General features: G+C 37.2%; 1 protein-coding gene across 3 annotated transcripts in view; it reads left to right on the plus strand.

Annotated features, from left to right (window-relative positions):
- The window catches only part of DYM (dymeclin), a 386,034-nt gene that overhangs the window by 303,842 nt on the left and 65,029 nt on the right, over window positions 1-17,163 (plus strand). For all 3 annotated transcript variants that reach the window (XM_082355413.1, XM_082355415.1, XM_082355414.1), the window contains exon 15: window positions 5,568-5,750. In XM_082355413.1, the coding sequence (XP_082211539.1) occupies window positions 5,568-5,750 (183 nt within the window). The remainder of the gene's footprint in view (window positions 1-5,567; window positions 5,751-17,163) is intronic.

Genomic DNA, 17,163 nt, shown 5'->3' on the forward strand with positions numbered 1-17,163 from the left:
ACAGGGAGAAATGAAATAAGAACATGACTCAGAGAACTATTAGAAAGCTTAGAATGAAAACTATAGTCATTAAAATTTTGAAAGCTCAGGAGACAAAATAAGTTCTAAACTGGGTACTATCAAAAAGGGTTAGTAAATTGGAAGGTAACGAGAAAAAATTATCCAAATTATCTTTATGGAAGAGACTAGGTTGTCAGATGAAAAGTATGCTCTGAATACTGAGCAGGATACGTAAAGATAAATCAACACCTAAACACATGGTTGTGAAACTCAAGAGTGTTAAAGGATGAGAAGTAAATCTTAAAAGCTATCAAAAAGATTTTCTACAGGGGAACAATAGTTAGGTTTGCAATAAACTTCTCCATGACAAAAATAGATGCCAGAGTAAAGTGAACCAGTATCTTTAAAGTGCAGAAGAAAGTAACTGTAATTCTAACTATAATTCTTATTTATATATAGTTAAAATGTAATGTAAGAGTGAATGCAAAATCAAGACATATTTCAACCATACAAGGACTAAAAGAGTTTATGAGCCATAGACTTCACTGAAAGCACTACTAAAGGATGTACTTCAAATAGAAGAAGAATAGATCTGTAAAGAAGTGGAATGCAAGAAAGAGTGGTATACACTGAAATTCATCTGTAAATTTAGTTAACCATTGACTTTTTAAAAACCAACTTATGGGGTTTTTTAGAAGATGAAATTAAAAACCTAAGCTACTGTAACGAAACAAGGAAGAATGGGGTCAGGGGCTTGCTGTTCAAGGAGAAGTGAAAGTATGTTAACCTCCTTAGATCTTGTTCAGGAGATAGACAGCAGTATTTTTAAAGTTGGATGTGTATGTTAAAATTTTAAGGGCTACCCCTATAAGAATAGAAATGCTATATTTAGCCTGTAAACCAGCAGAGAGGGAAAAGGAGGGGCCAGGATAACAAAAAGCTTTATTAATTCAACAGAAGCTGGAAAGGGAAGACAGGTTTGGAAGAGGTAAACTTATAAAGGATGGCAAACAAATATGGCAGGTTATACATTCCAGAGATGACGGCCACAACATCTTCTGCTTCACGTGCTCTTCTAGAACTTTGCCACTCCTCAATAAATAGTGTGTGGCACCATTTGGTAGTAACACTAAATGGCAGTGACAGTAAGTGATTTCCAACATTGACTCTCCTGGAACCTTCAACCTGTGAGGAAGCTCATGCAGCCCAGAAGAGACCATGCAAAGAAGAATCAAAGGCTCTGGTCCCCACCCACAGCTGTGCCCCCAGCTCACAGCCAGCACCAACTTGCCAGCCATATTATGATAGAGAGCTGTCATAAAAGTAGATTCTCCAACCGCCACTCAGGCAGCCCCATGTGAAGCCGTATGGAGCAGAGACAAACTGTTCCCACCAAGGCCAGCCCAAATTGTTAGCAAAACAAATGATTATTGCTATTCTAAGCTGCTAAGCTTCGAAGAGCAGGCATACCTCGGAGATAATTTCAGGTTCGGTTCTAAACCACTGCATAAAGCGAATATCACAATACAGTGTGTCACGAATTTTTTGGTTTCCCAGTGCATATAAAAGTTATGTTTACACTAAGTCTATTAGGTATGCAATAACATACTGTCTAAAAAAAATGAGCATATCTTAATTAAAAATTACTTTATTGCTAAAAACTGCTAACCATCATCTGACAATGAAGGGTTGCCACAGACCTTCAATTTGTAAAAAAAAAACACAGTATCTGTGAAGTGCACTAAAATGAGGTATGCCTGTAGTTAGTTATACAGCAATAGATAACTGATATAAAGTCGCAAAACAAGATGGTAGGAATAGATTCCAAAGATATCAATAATAACAATGTAAGTGAATTAAACTCAAAAGTCAGACTATTAGATTAGATTTAAAAATTATAAAGCCTAGCAGCATAGTTGCTTTTAACCATATTTGTTTTCAGTAACACAGAAAGTTTGAAAATTAAAGATATACCTGGCAAATGCTAAACAAAATAAAGATGGTATAGCTATATATATATATATTTGGGCTGCATTGGGTCTTCATTGCTGCACGCAGGCTTTCTCTAGTTGCAGCAAGCAGGAGCTACTCTTTGTTGCAGTGCGCGGGCTTCTCATTGCGGTGGCTTCTCTCGTTGCAGAACACGGGCTTCAGTAGTTGCAGCACGCGGGCTCAGTAGTTGTGACACGTGGGCCCTAGAGCACACGGGCTTCAGTAGTTGTGGCGCTTGAGCTCAGTAGTTGCAGCGCGTGGGCTCTAGGACCCACAGGCTTCAGTAGTTGTGGCTCGAGGGCTCTAGAGCACAGGCTCAGTAGTTGTGGTGCACAGGCTTAGTAGGTCCGTGGCATGTGGGATCTTCCCGGACCAGGGATCGAACCCATGTCCCCTGCATTGGCAGGCGGATTCTCAACCACTGCGCCACCAGAGAAGTCCCAGCAATATTAATATCAGTAAAACATACACTTATGAATAAAGAGAAGCAATACATAATGATAACGTTTTTAAAAAGAGGCCAATCATGAACCTACAGTCACTTTGAATACATGAATCACTCAGAGGAATTGATAAATACTTAATCACTGTGGGAAATTTTGACATAACGTTATTAAAAACTGATGACTCTTTCAGGCAGTGAATATTAAAAAGAACAATTACACTTGTTGGTGAGAAAATGAGAGCAGGAGCTTTCCTACATTGTCATTGTAAATAGGTTGTTATAGCTCCTTAAGCAATGTCTGGCAACATCTATTAACATTACAAAACACAACCTTTTCAGCCATCCCTCTCCTGGAACCTCTCCCAGAGAAACAAAAGTGCCCATATAATAAGAACAGATCTACCAGGATGCTTATTGCAGCCTTGTTTATGGAAACAAGGAAACAAAATAAATTGGATGCCCATTAGTAGAAGGACTTTTTGATAAATTTTACATATTTAACATGTACTATAAACCTGTAATACATTGTTACTGTTTCGTTTCTGAAATCAGTTTTCTTTTAGAATGATTTAAAATAAAAATGTCTTTATTTCCTTGTGTAAATCTACAGTTCTGTCTAGTTTCATATTCCTCCTGTCTGAAGAAATTCCTTTAACATTTCTTATAGTGTGGGTGTGCAAGTAATACATGATCTCAACTTTTTTTAGTCTGAGAAAGTATCTTACCTTCTTATTTGAAAGATATTTTTGCTAGTGATAGAATTCTTGCTTGACTCTTATTTCAACACTCAGTGATGCTGCTCCATTTAGATTGGCTTGCATAATTCCTCATGAGGAGTCTACCGTAATTCTTAGCTTTGTGCCTCTGTATTTAATCTGTTTTTTCCTTGGGCTGCCTTCAAGATTTTCTCTTTCTCTTTGGTCTTCAGTAGTTTGAATATGATGCATCTAGTTGTGCGGTTTTTTGTTGTATGGGTCGGGGGTGGGGGTTGTTTAGGGAATACTTTGGAGTTATTCTGAGCTTCTTGGATCTGTTGTTTGATTCTTCTGTTATTTTAAAATAATGCTCAGCCATTATCTCTAAAAGATTCTTTCAAGTCTACTGTTGAACTTATCTAGATATTCTTTACTGCTATTACCTTTTTTTTTTTTAATTCTAACATTTCCACGTGTTGCTTTCTTATAGTTGTTTTTTTTTTTATAATTTTTTAATTTTATTTTTGGCCACATGGGGTCTTCGTTGCTGCGTGCAAGCTTTCTCTAGTTGTCGCGAGTGGGAGCTACTCTTCATTGCAGTGCGTGGGCTTCTCATTGTGGTGGCTTCTCTTGTTGTGGAGTATGGGCTCTAGGTGCATGGGCTTCAGTAGTTGCAGCAAGTGCGCTCAGTAGTTGCAGCACGTAAGCCCTAGAGCACACAGGCTTCAGTAGTTGTGGCACAGAAGCTTAGTTGCTCTGTGGCATGTGGGGTCTTCCCAGACCAGGGCTCGAACCCGTGTGCCCTGCATTGGCAGGCTGATTCTTAACCACTGCACCACCAGGGAACTTCTCTCTTATAGTTTTCAACTCTGCTAAAATTCCCCATCAATGTAAGCATATTATAGACTCATAGTAGATTTTGTATATCATAATTCTTTTAAATTCCCTATTTGATATTTTCAATATCTGTGTATCTCTGAGTCTGCTGATTACTTTGTCTCTTGGACATGGATTGTTTTTACTTGCTTTTTGTTTATCTCATAAATTTTGATTGAATGCTGGACATTATGGTTAAAACAATACAGGTGGAGGTAAATTGTATGGAAATAAGTATACCTTTTTGTCTGCTAGACCAGGGGTGGTAAACTTTTCTGTAAGGCACCAGTTAGTATTTTTTATTTTGTAGGCCATACAGTCTTTGAAGTGAAGTGTACTTTATCAGATATTAATATAGCCATCCCTACTTTCTTTAGATTAATATTTGCATGTTATATCTTTTTCCATTCTTTTACTTTCTATCTAACTTTATTTAAAGTGAGTTTTATATTTGAAGTTTCTTATAGATTGCATATAGTTGGGTCATGTGTTTTTTATCCACTCTGCCATTCTTTGGGTTTTAATGATTGTATTTATACTGTATACAATTAATGTAATAATTGATATGTTAGAGCTTAAGTCTGCCATTTTACTTTCTGCTTTCTGTTTTTTCCTTGTTTCTCATCTGTCTTATTTGACTGCCTTCCTGTGGATACTTGAACATTTTTTTAGAATTCCATTTTGATATATCAGTAGTATTTTTGTGTATACTATCTCCTTGTATAAATTCACTCTAGGCATTTACATACATAACTTACCACAGTCTAGTCATGTTGACATTTTACCAATTCAAGTGAGATGTAGAAACCTTCCCCTCTTTAAATCCCTTTGCTCTCTCTGGTTTATAATGTAATTGTCTTAGGTGTTCCTTTACATCCATTGAGAACCACATCAGACAGTGTTATAATTTCTGCTTCAGCTGTCAAACATAATTTAGAAAACTCAAGAGGAGAAGGAAAGTGTTGTATTCACCTGTGTTTTTGCTTTCCATTGTTCTTTCTTTCAAGAGAGATATTGATTGCTTACTTTGAGTTTTGCTCTTATAACTATTTCACATTCAGATTCCCAAAGACTATTGACTCTGAGGAAGCAGAAACAAAACAGTAGGCTCTTTATCTGTAACTATGGACGTTGAAATGACAGTGCAGAAAAATGAGGTCGTATTCTGAATTAGACACTTTTCTTGGAATTGGTAAGACCCTACCACCACTTTGTACTGTGCAAGTCTAATGATTTAGGGTGATACAGTGATAAGAGTACAAATTAGGATCTATTAATCAAAGGACTGAATAAGCTCCAAATTTCCTTCTAGATTGGCAAGTCTATAATTTATTATGTGAAATTTATAATTATCACCATACTAAATTCAAAAGATTTTAAATCCTTTAGTAACTGGTAAACTTAATTATAAAAATTCTTGACAGAAGTAATCTTGAAGAGTTCTTTTGCATGATCTTTCCAATGCTGTTTGAATTGCAAAGCAGTTGCCCTCATTCTAATTAATTCTGTGTCAAGGAGAAAAACACAGACTCTATATGGGGATTTTCTTTCTTTATCAGGCACAAGACCTAAATGTCATCGAAGAAGTGATTCGAATGATGTTAGAGATCATCAACTCCTGCCTGACAAATTCTCTTCATCACAATCCAAACTTGGTGTATGCACTTCTTTACAAACGAGATCTCTTTGAACAATTTCGAACGCATCCTTCATTTCAGGATATCATGCAAAATATTGATCTGGTAAGTGTAAATGGAGATATTTATTATGATTCTTTTTAAAATATTAAAGTAGAGAAAGTTTAACAAACCTTGATAAAAAACTGCAATAATTAGTCTCTTGAACGTTAACTCTATTTGCTGTCTATTCTGCTATAACAATTGTCACCTTCCGTATGTTTGTGTATGTATTATATACAGACATATATATACATGCACACACATATATTTAGTAGAATTGAGGTCATACTTTATATAGTTCTGTATTCTGCCATTTTTACTTAACATTATTAACATTTTTCTGTGATATCATCAATTCTTTGAAAATCTCACATTTTAGTATTTGTATAACCTGTATTATGGAGGTCCTAAAATATATTAACCCTTATCCCATTATTGCTCATTTGGTTGTTTCTCATATTTTGTATTAATTTATAATTATCAGTTTGTAAATACATCGTATCTCACCTTTTTCAGTTCTCTTTTTGAAGTAGTCTTAAAACTGGAATTGTACTAGTTTTTGCTGTCAGAGAGATCAGTATTTTCAAGACTCAACCCATGTCAAATTGCTTTCCAGAAATATTGTACAATTAATGCATCTGTGTATCATCTTATAACTTCTACAAGTGATGTATGAGAGGATCTATCTCACTATACTTTTACAGCTTTATTATAATTATTTTAATATTTGTCCTTTTATATCAAAAATGGTATTTCATTATTGTTTTTAATTTTTATTTCTTTCATTATTAGTGTGATTGAACATTTTTCACAGGTCTATGAACTTTCACCTCCTGTCCTTTTTAAAAAGGTTTTTCTGCTAAACTTTCTATTGTTGTATTAGTGTTTCCCAGTTCAGTTTGGTTCCACAAAAATTTCTTGCATAGCTAATCAGCTTCATAATGCACAAGAGGAAACAGAAGACGCACCATCCCTGTCCTTGTGTTACTTACATTTAGGAAGATTTTTAATAATTAAATTATTGCACAAGTATGAATATATAATTTCCATCATAAGTAAGCACATGTACATGCCTTCCTCCAGGGTGTACACCTCATAGTGGATTCACTGCATAACATGTATCGTACCAAACCGTTTCCCTTGGGGTGCTGCCATTTTACTCTTCAGCTGGTGGTGTATAAGATTCCTGTTGCTTCACATCCTCATGAACACTTAGTTTGGTCAGTTTTGTAATAGCATCTCATTATAGTTTTAATTTGGATTTCCTCTTTTCTGAAGCTAATTCAAGTCTTTTGCCAGTTTTTTCTACTGAGTTATTTATCTTTGTGTAGATTCTTTGTATGTTCTGGATTCTAGGCGTTTCTTGGTTATGTTTTGCAAATATCCAGTCACTAACACAAGTACATACTTTCTGATGTAACGCTAAAACTCCTCTCAAAATAGTCAAACATCAAATTCTCAGTTCCATTCTTTTCTTGGAGCGCTGCTTCCAGCTCCAGCCAGGTTGTACGCTGGTTCTCCTGCCAATCTGCAGCATCTTCCTGGGAATTTCCTTCACCTGTTTCCTTTGGTTGATCTTGGCTCCTGTGAATTCTTCTTTCTTGGTTTACTGCTTCATGTTGGTGGAGCATATACTACAGTAGCTTTCTAGGGAAAGGGTGTATGTGAGGTAGGTTTTTTATTTTTTAGTTTCTCATGTCTGAAAATGTTTTTCTTCTCTTTTTACATATGACCTGTTGTCTTGGGAAGCTTTTGGGATCTCTCTATTATTGTGTCCTGAAATTTCATGGGAGTTTGCTGTGCCTTGGTCAATTGCACTTGGCGCTTGGAGGGTCCTTTGAGTCTAGAGGCTCATGCTCAGAACGTTCAAATACTCATTTTAATTATTTCTTCCCGGTTGTCTCTCTCTCTCTGTGTCCTGCTGTTTCCTCTCTATGAAACTCCTATTAGATGGCCATTTCCTTTTGAGCCCCTCCTGTCAATATCACTAAGTCTTATTTCTTGGACTGATCAGTGTCCTCATGTTAAGAGTCATCCAGGCTCCTGCCTGGGGTCTGTAAGCCCATCTGTGAGGGTTTTAAAAGCTGAGGTAGAGAGAGGCTGGGTAAAATTGGGGGTGGGGAAGAGAGGGTGAGAGTGGCCTCTAAAGTGAAAACTCCCTGTCTTCTTTCAGGATAACAGCAATGCATAAATGGAGGCATGGACTCTGATCAAATTTAAGATACTTAAGAGCATCTCTATCCATTCTCATTAAGCCAGTTTACCCAAGTAGGTTAATTTTTGCTCATCCCAGTAGAGTCCTGTGTACTTGTTTGGTACTTAATTGAAATCAGCTTTGAACTATAACCAGGCTCCCCATTCCAGACTCTTAACACATAGTTCTGTAAACTGCTGAATACTCTGGAATCCACACAATTACATGAGTTTAACTACAACTATGTATACTGTTGCAGATCTGTTCATTGATTTGCTCCATATCACTGCTGTGTAATGATGGCAGGTAAACAGCAATAAAAATTAAAACTCTTTGCTGTCAGCATGAAAGGATGCTCAACATCACTAATCATTAGAGAAATGCAAATCAAAACTACAGTGAGGTATCACCTCACACCAGTCAGAATGGCCATCATCAAAAAATCTACAAACAGTAAATGCTGGAGAGGGTGTGGAGAAAAGGGAACCCTCCTGCACTGTTGGTGGGAATGTAAATTGATACAGCCACTATGGAGAACAGCATGGAGGTTCCTTAAGAAACTAAAAATAGAACTACCATATGACCCAGCAATCCCACTACTGGGCATATACCCAGAGAAAACCATAATTCCAAAACAGTCGTGTACCACAATGTTCATTGCAGCTCTATTTACAGTAGCAAGGTCATGGAAGCAACCTAAGTGTCCATCGACAGATGAATGAATAAAGAAGCTGTGGCACATATATATAATGGAATATTACTCAGCCATAAAAAGAAACAAAATTGAGTTATTTGTAGTGAGGTGGATGGACCTAGAGTCTGTCATACAGAGTGAAGTAAGTCAGAAAGAGAAAAACAATACCGTATGCTAACACATACATATGGAATCTAAAAAGAAAAAAAAAACGGTTCTGAAGAACCTAGGGGCAGGACAGGAATAAAGACGCAGTTGTAGAGAATGGAGTTGAGGACATTGGAGGGGGAAGGGTAAACTGGGACGAAGTGAGAGAGAGAGTGGCATGGACATGTATACACTACCAAATGTAAAACAGATAGCTAGTGGGAAGCAGCCACATGGCACAGGGAGATCAGCTAGGTGCTTTGTGACCACCTAGAGGGGTGGGATAGGGAGGGTGGGAGGGAGACGAAAGAGAGAGGGGCTATGGGGATATATGGGCTATGGGGATATATGTATACGTATAGCTGATTCACTTTGTTATATAGCAGAAACTAACACAACCATGTAAAGCCATTATACTCCAATAAAGATGTTAAAAACAAAACAAAACAAAACAAAAACCTCTTTGCTGTCAGTTTAATTAGCGTTTTCATGAGCTTTCCTTAAGTCACCTCAACTATATACCTAATGGTTGCAGCTATAGCAAATTATTTTGCCACACACACTCTTGTCATTTTCCTAAACTATTATCAGTATTATTTAGATTTCGTTAACAGAACTGGGGCAGCTGGGTACTATTGTCATCTTTGCAGTTAGGATAAAGCAGAAACATCATTTCAAATGAGCATGTTTATATCTTAGAGTTAGACTTGACATTTATATTCTTTAAATTCTCACCATTATGAACCAGTACTCCCATGTAGATGTGTTGATATTTAGGATGTGTGAGAGCATCCCCAAGCTGCTTCCCAAATATTTCTTCTCTGGCCCCATGTCCTTCTTGTTTAATGGGAAAAGCGCCTCCTTTTAAAATTGATAAGTAGTGGTAACAAGATTATGAAACAAATGATTGCCCAAGGGACATCCATCAGAGCTTATTTCTACCTTTTTCTGTTGGCTAGATGCTTTTTGACAACGAGGTAGTCAACTAAGATCCTGCAAGCCGCGCAGTGCGGCCAAAAAAAATTAAAAAATAAAAAATAAAATAAAAAGCCATTTCTAGCCAGCCTGTTCACGAATTTGTCCAAATTCATTTCTAGTTTCTTGCTTGTACCATTTTGGGGAGTAGAATACTGAGATTAAGATTCACTGTGCATGTGAGGAAAGGTTCAACAAAACCCTTTTCTCTTTTACATGGGAAATTGGCCTCGGGTTAAGCTGCTTTTAGCTCTGTTCCTTGGAAATCTGATGAAGGTGGAATGTCAGCCATGTTACTAGGTAACACTGCTGTAATAAAACGAGAATATGATAGAATGACATTTGAATGGTAAGTTGAGTCTGGACTGAAAGGACTATAGCTTTGGGCTTCCCTGAGTGAAAAAATTCATAGCCAGGCATGTCCTTTTCAGGGACCAAAAGCTGAGACTATCACAAGGGGTATTGGTTTCTGTTTGGGACATGGCTTCTAAGCTAGGGTGGCTATTGGATCTGCCCATGGTAGTCTCAGTCTCTCACATTGGCGCTATCATTTGAGGGTCCAAAGACCAGCCCTGAGACTACTGTGAGTATTCCCAGGGAAAACAAAAGCCTGGGGCTGTGCTGTTGGCATGCTCTTTTTCCTGCCCTTCTGTCCTTTTAAATTAATCTTATGCCCAGTGTGGCCTATTACACTCTTTTTTTTTTTTAATATTTAAAACTTTTTATCATGAAAAATTTCAAGTGTATACAAAGTAAACAGAAACCGCTGTTATGTTCTTGAGCCTCTCGATGTCTAATTGGGTCTAAGCATACCACCCAGGAAAGAGCACTGAAGTGCTAAAATAATATCTTCTTATAATACTTATAAATTTATCTCTTTCACATTCCAGGGTGGAGGATATCCTGGTTTTTCCAAGGTTTATCCAGATCTTTGAATTATAGAACTATCCAATACATCCTTTTTTAGCTTTCATATTTCTAACCTGCGTCATCCTAATCGTTTTAGTCTGCCCTTATGGCAAACCCCTGCCCCTTGTCTCATAACTTTTGCCTTTCTCTGGACCTCTCTGATTTCAGTTTCTTTCTTCATTCCTTCCTGTCTTTTTTCTCCTTTTACCCTTTCCTTCCTTCCTCCCTCCCTCCCTCCATTCCTCCTCCTCCCCCTTCTCTCTCACTCACTCATTCCACCTTTCTTTCTCTGGATAGTCACCTGAACTGTGCACAATATATGTCAGATAATCTATATCTGCAGTGTATCGGAAATGTTTTCTCTTTAATTACCAATACCTCTTTCATAATAGTGCATTTTTTTCTTTTTGTTTCTGATAAAAGACTAACCAAAGTTTCTTTTTTCCTGTGGTCATAACTGTAATAGATGATAAATGATCATGTTGTAATACATTGTTTGGATTATTTAGTTTTAAATGTTTAAACCACATCAAAAACCATTTGCTCCTTTTCTCTTCATCTCATCATTAGCGTTGCTAGCTTTTATTGCATGCTTGCTAAGCATTTACATGCATGATCTCTCTTAATCTTCATTAAAAAACAAACTTGGAAGTATATTTCATTTTAATTTTCAATTACAGTTAAAGAAACCAACTTAGAAAGATTTAACTTGCTTGTGATCACATATTCAGAAAGTGATAGAGCCAGAACTCAAACCGAGGCAGTTTGATAATAAAACCCTTGTTTGTAGTCATCATGCCTGACTACTATCCCCATTCACTAAATGTTCCTACAGTTTCTCATTGGTTTGCCTATTCACTGCCTGAAAACATCTGAAAACAAACCCAGAAATTTACTTTCTCCTTCAAGTTCACTTCTAATAATGTCAAATCAGTCTTTACTCCACCAGTGGTGAAAGTGATGTTCTCTTCTTAGTAACCCGGCTGTTGACATCCTTAAAAATAACCCTGAAGGACCATATTGTTTTTTGAAAGGACACACAAGAACCATGCAAAGGATTTAAACTACATCCATTTGAAACTTAGTCTCCTTTGGAAGAGGTGAAAATTAGAGTAAAGATGAGGAAATAGAAAGGACCTCACTTGTTTTTCTCACAGTATATCACCACATGGAAATAAAAGCAGGGTGTTAAACTGGATTTACATCCAGTGCTCACTTTCCTGTCCTTGTCAGTAATTGGCCACTTACTGACACTCCAACTGTACTCGTGAAAAATGCAATCTCTGGGTAAACATTTGACTGTGTGCTGTTGTGTAGTTCTTAAAACTAGATAAATATATGCCGAAACATGTTTGAGTCCCTACTAAGTGCTGGGAATGAGGCTAAGTACCTTTACATGATATTACTGATTTATTCTTCTTAAACCAGTAAACTAGTTATAGTTATCCCACTTTACAGATAAGAAAACCAGCAGGCTGAGAGAAGCCTTCCCAGGTGATTTTAACACAAATCCCCACTTAAGAATCATTCCTCTTAGGGAATTCCCTGGCCATCCAGTGGTTAGGACTTGGCATTTTCACTGACAGGGCCTGGGTTTGATCCCTGGTCAGGGAACTAAGATCCCACAAGCCATGCAGCAATACGAAAAAAAAAAATCCTCTTAAATAGTGATCACATGTTTGCATAGGGCTTTATCATCGAGGGCTATTTGCATACGCCCTATGTCATTTGACCCTTAAATTATCCTCGTGAAGGAGGCAGAGCAAAGTCTTCAGAGGTGAAATGGTTGGCTCAAGGTCACTTAGCTAGTAAATCACTGAGCCTTGAATCCAGATCTTCTCATTATAAACTCCATATTTTCAACATTCACTTGGATAAACCTAAATAAGATTCCAAATGAGCAGATTTTCCAACAACTTTTTGTTGAATACTATCATCTAAAATAGTGTTGGACACACTGGAGATTCATTCAAAATCATTTTAAACTCTTTTTTACATATTTTGAAAAGAATACCATGAGAAAGATATAAATAACATCTCTCCTTTTGCCTCTTTCAGCACTTTACCTTCTCCTTCCCTCCCCTAAATGCTCCTGAAATCTTGGCTTAAGCAAACCTTTGCTATTTCTTCTTTCAGGGAGTTAACCTTGAAAAGTGTTGGTAGAGGAGACTATGAATCTACTGTTATTTTTAGCTGACAGGGAGTTGAGAGTTGATGTTTTTCATTAAGACATTAAGCAATGTTGAATGTCTGAGACAGGAGTGACTAACCTTGGAGTACTTTTAACTTCTGCCGAAGGAGTTAGACATGTGCTTTCAGGTAGCCAAATTACTGTTAGCCACTTGTACATAACCCTCCATTCTAACTCATAAGATGATATGATCTGGCTGAATTAAACAACAGGACAAAATAGAAATACCACACCAAACAAGAGAGGGCGTGAAAGAAATTTCATGGCTGAATATAAGTATAGGACAGAGACAGTGAACAACAATAGTTTTGTGGTATAGTAAAGGCAAGAACTATTTTTTTATCTCTTGACAGTGTAAAATTTACACTTGGTTTTCTGTATTTCCAGACCTGACCGTTCTTATTGAGCTCCAAACTAGCTCATTCAGTTGCCTATACAACAGTCCCACAAATGTTGAACAAGGTTAAATGAGAATTCATTATTTTCTTCAAAAAAAATCAAACACAAAATGAATCTGCTTTTTTTTCTGCAGTCTTCCTTAGCTCTGTAAATGACATCAATATCTACCTAGTTGCGTATGCCAAAATGCCAAAAAAGAAGAAGAAAGAGGAATAGTGAGTGCTACTTGGAATAGGGTTGGGATATTGCAAATCTAAAGACTGCAGTCAGAGAAGACCTCTCTGAGAAGGTACATTTGAGCTCAAACTTGAAGGAGGTAGACAATGAGTTGTGCAGATACCTGGGATCAAGTGGGGTAAGGATGGGAGCATGTCTTTGTCTCCCTCTGGAGCAAAAGGTAGACACTCTTACTGACCATTATAAGAGATTTGGGTTCCCTAAGCTCAGAGTTCTGTTGCTATAATATAACCCACGACATTTGCAGGGGTCATCTGTTCATCTTCAGATCACTTTGTGCAGCCCCACTTACATCAATGGACATATCATCCAGACAGAAAATCAGTAAGAAAACACTGGCCTTAAGTGGCACATTAGATCAAATAAACTTAATAGATATATATATAGAATATTTCATCCAGAAGCAGCAGAATACACATTCTTTTCAAGTGCACGTTGAACATTCTCCAGGGTAGACCACATGCTAGGCCACAAAACAACTGACAGTAAATTTAAGAAAATTGAAACCGTATCAAGCATCTTTTCCAACCACAATGCTGTGAGACTTGAAATCAACTACAAGAAGAAAAAAATTGCAAAAAACACAGACACGTGGAGGCTAAACAATATGCTACTGAACAACCAAAGGGTCACTGAAGAAATCAAAGAGGAAATTTTTTTTAATCCTGGAGACAAATGAAAATGGAAACACAATGATCCAAAATCTATGGAACAGCAAAAGCAGTTCTAAGAGGGCAGTTTATAGCAATACAAGCCTACTTCAGAAAACAAGAAAAATCTCAAATAAACAACCTCGCCTTACACCTAAAGGAATTAGAGAATGAAGAACAAACAAAACTCAAAGTTAGTAGAAGGAAAGAAATCATAAAGATCAGAGCAGAAATAAATGAGATAGAGACTGAAAAAAATAGAAAAGATCAGTGAAACTGAGAGTTGATTCATTGAAAAGATAAACAAAATTGATAAACCTTTAGCCAGACTCACCAAGAAAAAAAGAGAGAGGGCCCAAATCAATAAAATCAGAAACAAAAAAGGAGAAGTTACAACTGATACCACAAAAATACAAAGGATCGTAAGAGATTACTACAAACAACTGTATGCCAATAAAATGGACAACCTAGAAGAAATGGACAAATTCCTAGAAATGCACAGTGTCTCAAAACTGAACCGGGAAGAAATAGAAAATATGAACAGACCAATTACAAGTAATGAAATTGAATCAGTCATTTTAAAGCTCTCAGCAAACAAAAATCCAGGACCAGATGGCTTCACAGGTGAATTCTACCAAACATTTAGAGAAGAATTAACACCTGTCTTTCACAAACTATTCCCAAAAATTGCAGAAGAAGGAACACTTCTGAACTCATTCTGTGAGGCAGCATCACCCTGATACCAAAACCAAAGACATCACAAAAAAAGAAAATTACGGCCAATATCACTGGTGACCATAGATGCAAAAATCCTCAATAAAATATTAGCAAACTGAATTCAACAAGACGTTAAAAGGGTCATACACCATGATCAAGTGGGATTATCCCAGGGATTCAAAGATAGTTCAATATCTGCAGTATGGAGATTCCTCAAAAAACAGAAAATAGAACTACCATATGACCCAGCAATTCCACTCCTGTGTATATGTCTGAAAAAAACAAAAACACTAATTCAAAAAGATACATGCACCCCAGTGTACACAGCAGCATTATTTATAACTGCCAAGATACAGAAGCAACCTATGCAACCTAAGCAAACTATGAAAACTTCCTCAATCTGGTACTAAGTTTAATTTTTCTGAAAATAATGAAATTAATATAAATTCCTTGAGAAAAGTTGTACATAAATTCATCAAGTAAAAATAGAAGAGTTGTTAGTTGACCCTCAGTAATGTATTAAACTAATGGTGATCACATGTAGGTTTTAACCTGCAGGCTTTCCTAAAATTTACTTTCGGTAGATTTCACTTGCTAGTCCGGACTGGTTTGGGTGAGATGACCTGTGCCACCAAACTCAGTTCTTACAAATTTTTCGCCTATATCAGGCATAAAATCAGGAATATAGACATATAACTACAAAGAAATGTTATTGATCGGATACATTGGTGGGATACTAACATTCATGGGTTTCATCCTTAACAGACTACTTTTACATGTATTATGATTGTTTCCTATGCAGTAGATGGGGCAACTTTTTCATTTTATAAACAAAGATACTGAGATACACCTAATGATAATCATAGTTACTGACATTTTGTGAGCACTTACCATGTGCCGTGCATCATTCTTTGTGCTCTGCAAGTATTAACTTAATTCTAAGAACAACCCCATGAGGCAGGCATTCTATTTTTCCTCATTTATAGATCAGGAAACTCAGGTATGGAGATGTTAAATAACTTGCCTAAGTTTATAAGGAGAGCTGGGATTTAAACGCAAGCAATCTGACACCTGATAAGCGCTCCAAACCACTGCACAATTCTACATCTGGAAGAAGTTGAGCATCTTACAAGTCACATGGTTAGTAAGTATCACAGGCAGGACCCAAACTAGGCCTCTGACTTTGAGTAGTTTGTAGTGTACACTACCATGATGTCTTAAATCCATTTAATTATACGTTTGATCAGTGTCTTGTCCCCCAATTACACTGCATCTTTCTCTTTTTTTCCCTTTTATTGAATTTGCTACTTGTTTAAAAAAATATTTTATTGAATTTTTTCCCTTTTATTGAATGTGTGCAGTTGCTGTACACATTGCATCTTTCTGGCAGACACAAAGTATCATCTATTTCCTTTGTAAATTCTCTGATTATTCCTTCCACTGAATAGGTTGTCAAGGGTATCATCAGTGTCTTAAGTAAAACACAAAAACTTAAGGTACAACCAAAATTCAAAAAATATTTTCACGGAATTTACTTATTTTACACATATAAAATGTCCATTTAAAAATAAAAAGAGGGACTTCCCTGGTAGTGCAGTGGTTAAGAATCCACCTGCCAATGCAGGGGACACGGGTTCGATCCCTGGTCCGGGAAGATCCCACATGCCACGGAGCAACTAAGCCTGTGCGCCACAACTACTGAGCCTGCGCTCTAGAGCCCGCGAGCCACAACTACTGAGCCCACGTGCCACAACTACTGAAGCCCGTGTGCCTAGAGCCCGTGTTCCGCAACAAGAGAAGCCACTGCAATGAGAAGCCCGCGCACCACAACGAAGAGTAGCTCCCGCTCGCCGCAACTAGAGAAAGCCCGCGTGCAGCAACAAAGACCCAATGCAACCAAAAGTAAATAAATAAATAAAAAGAGACTTAATTACAATTTATGAAAATCAGTTATAGTACCTGCTGTGTCTAAACTCTTGTGAACAAAATTTTATCCCAGAGAGCTTAAAATCTGACTTGGAAAAAACAAGACCCATAGGCACATGTTGAAAACCAACCTGTCATGGACAAAATAAGCAACTTGCAAAGGAGCTGGTGCCAGCAAACTGCCTGAGATAAAGAAATGATTTATTTGGAATCAACAGCAGTATAGCCAGGCATTGGCTGCCTTTGTTTTCGCTCATTGCCACAGTCTTGCAAGGCACAAGCTTGTTAGGGTTCTGGCTCCAGCTGGGTCTCTACTTTCCAGAATAAATCCATTTCAGTGGCATTTATGTCATATCATGCACCTTCCACTAGAATGGTTAGGAGAAAAGTTATTGTGCATTTGAACAATTAATATATAGGAGAGTAATCCTGAAAGA

The sequence above is a fragment of the Balaenoptera borealis genome (genome assembly GCF_965194805.1).
Source record: "Balaenoptera borealis genome assembly, chromosome: 14".
NCBI classification, from domain to species: Eukaryota; Metazoa; Chordata; class Mammalia; order Artiodactyla; family Balaenopteridae; genus Balaenoptera; species Balaenoptera borealis.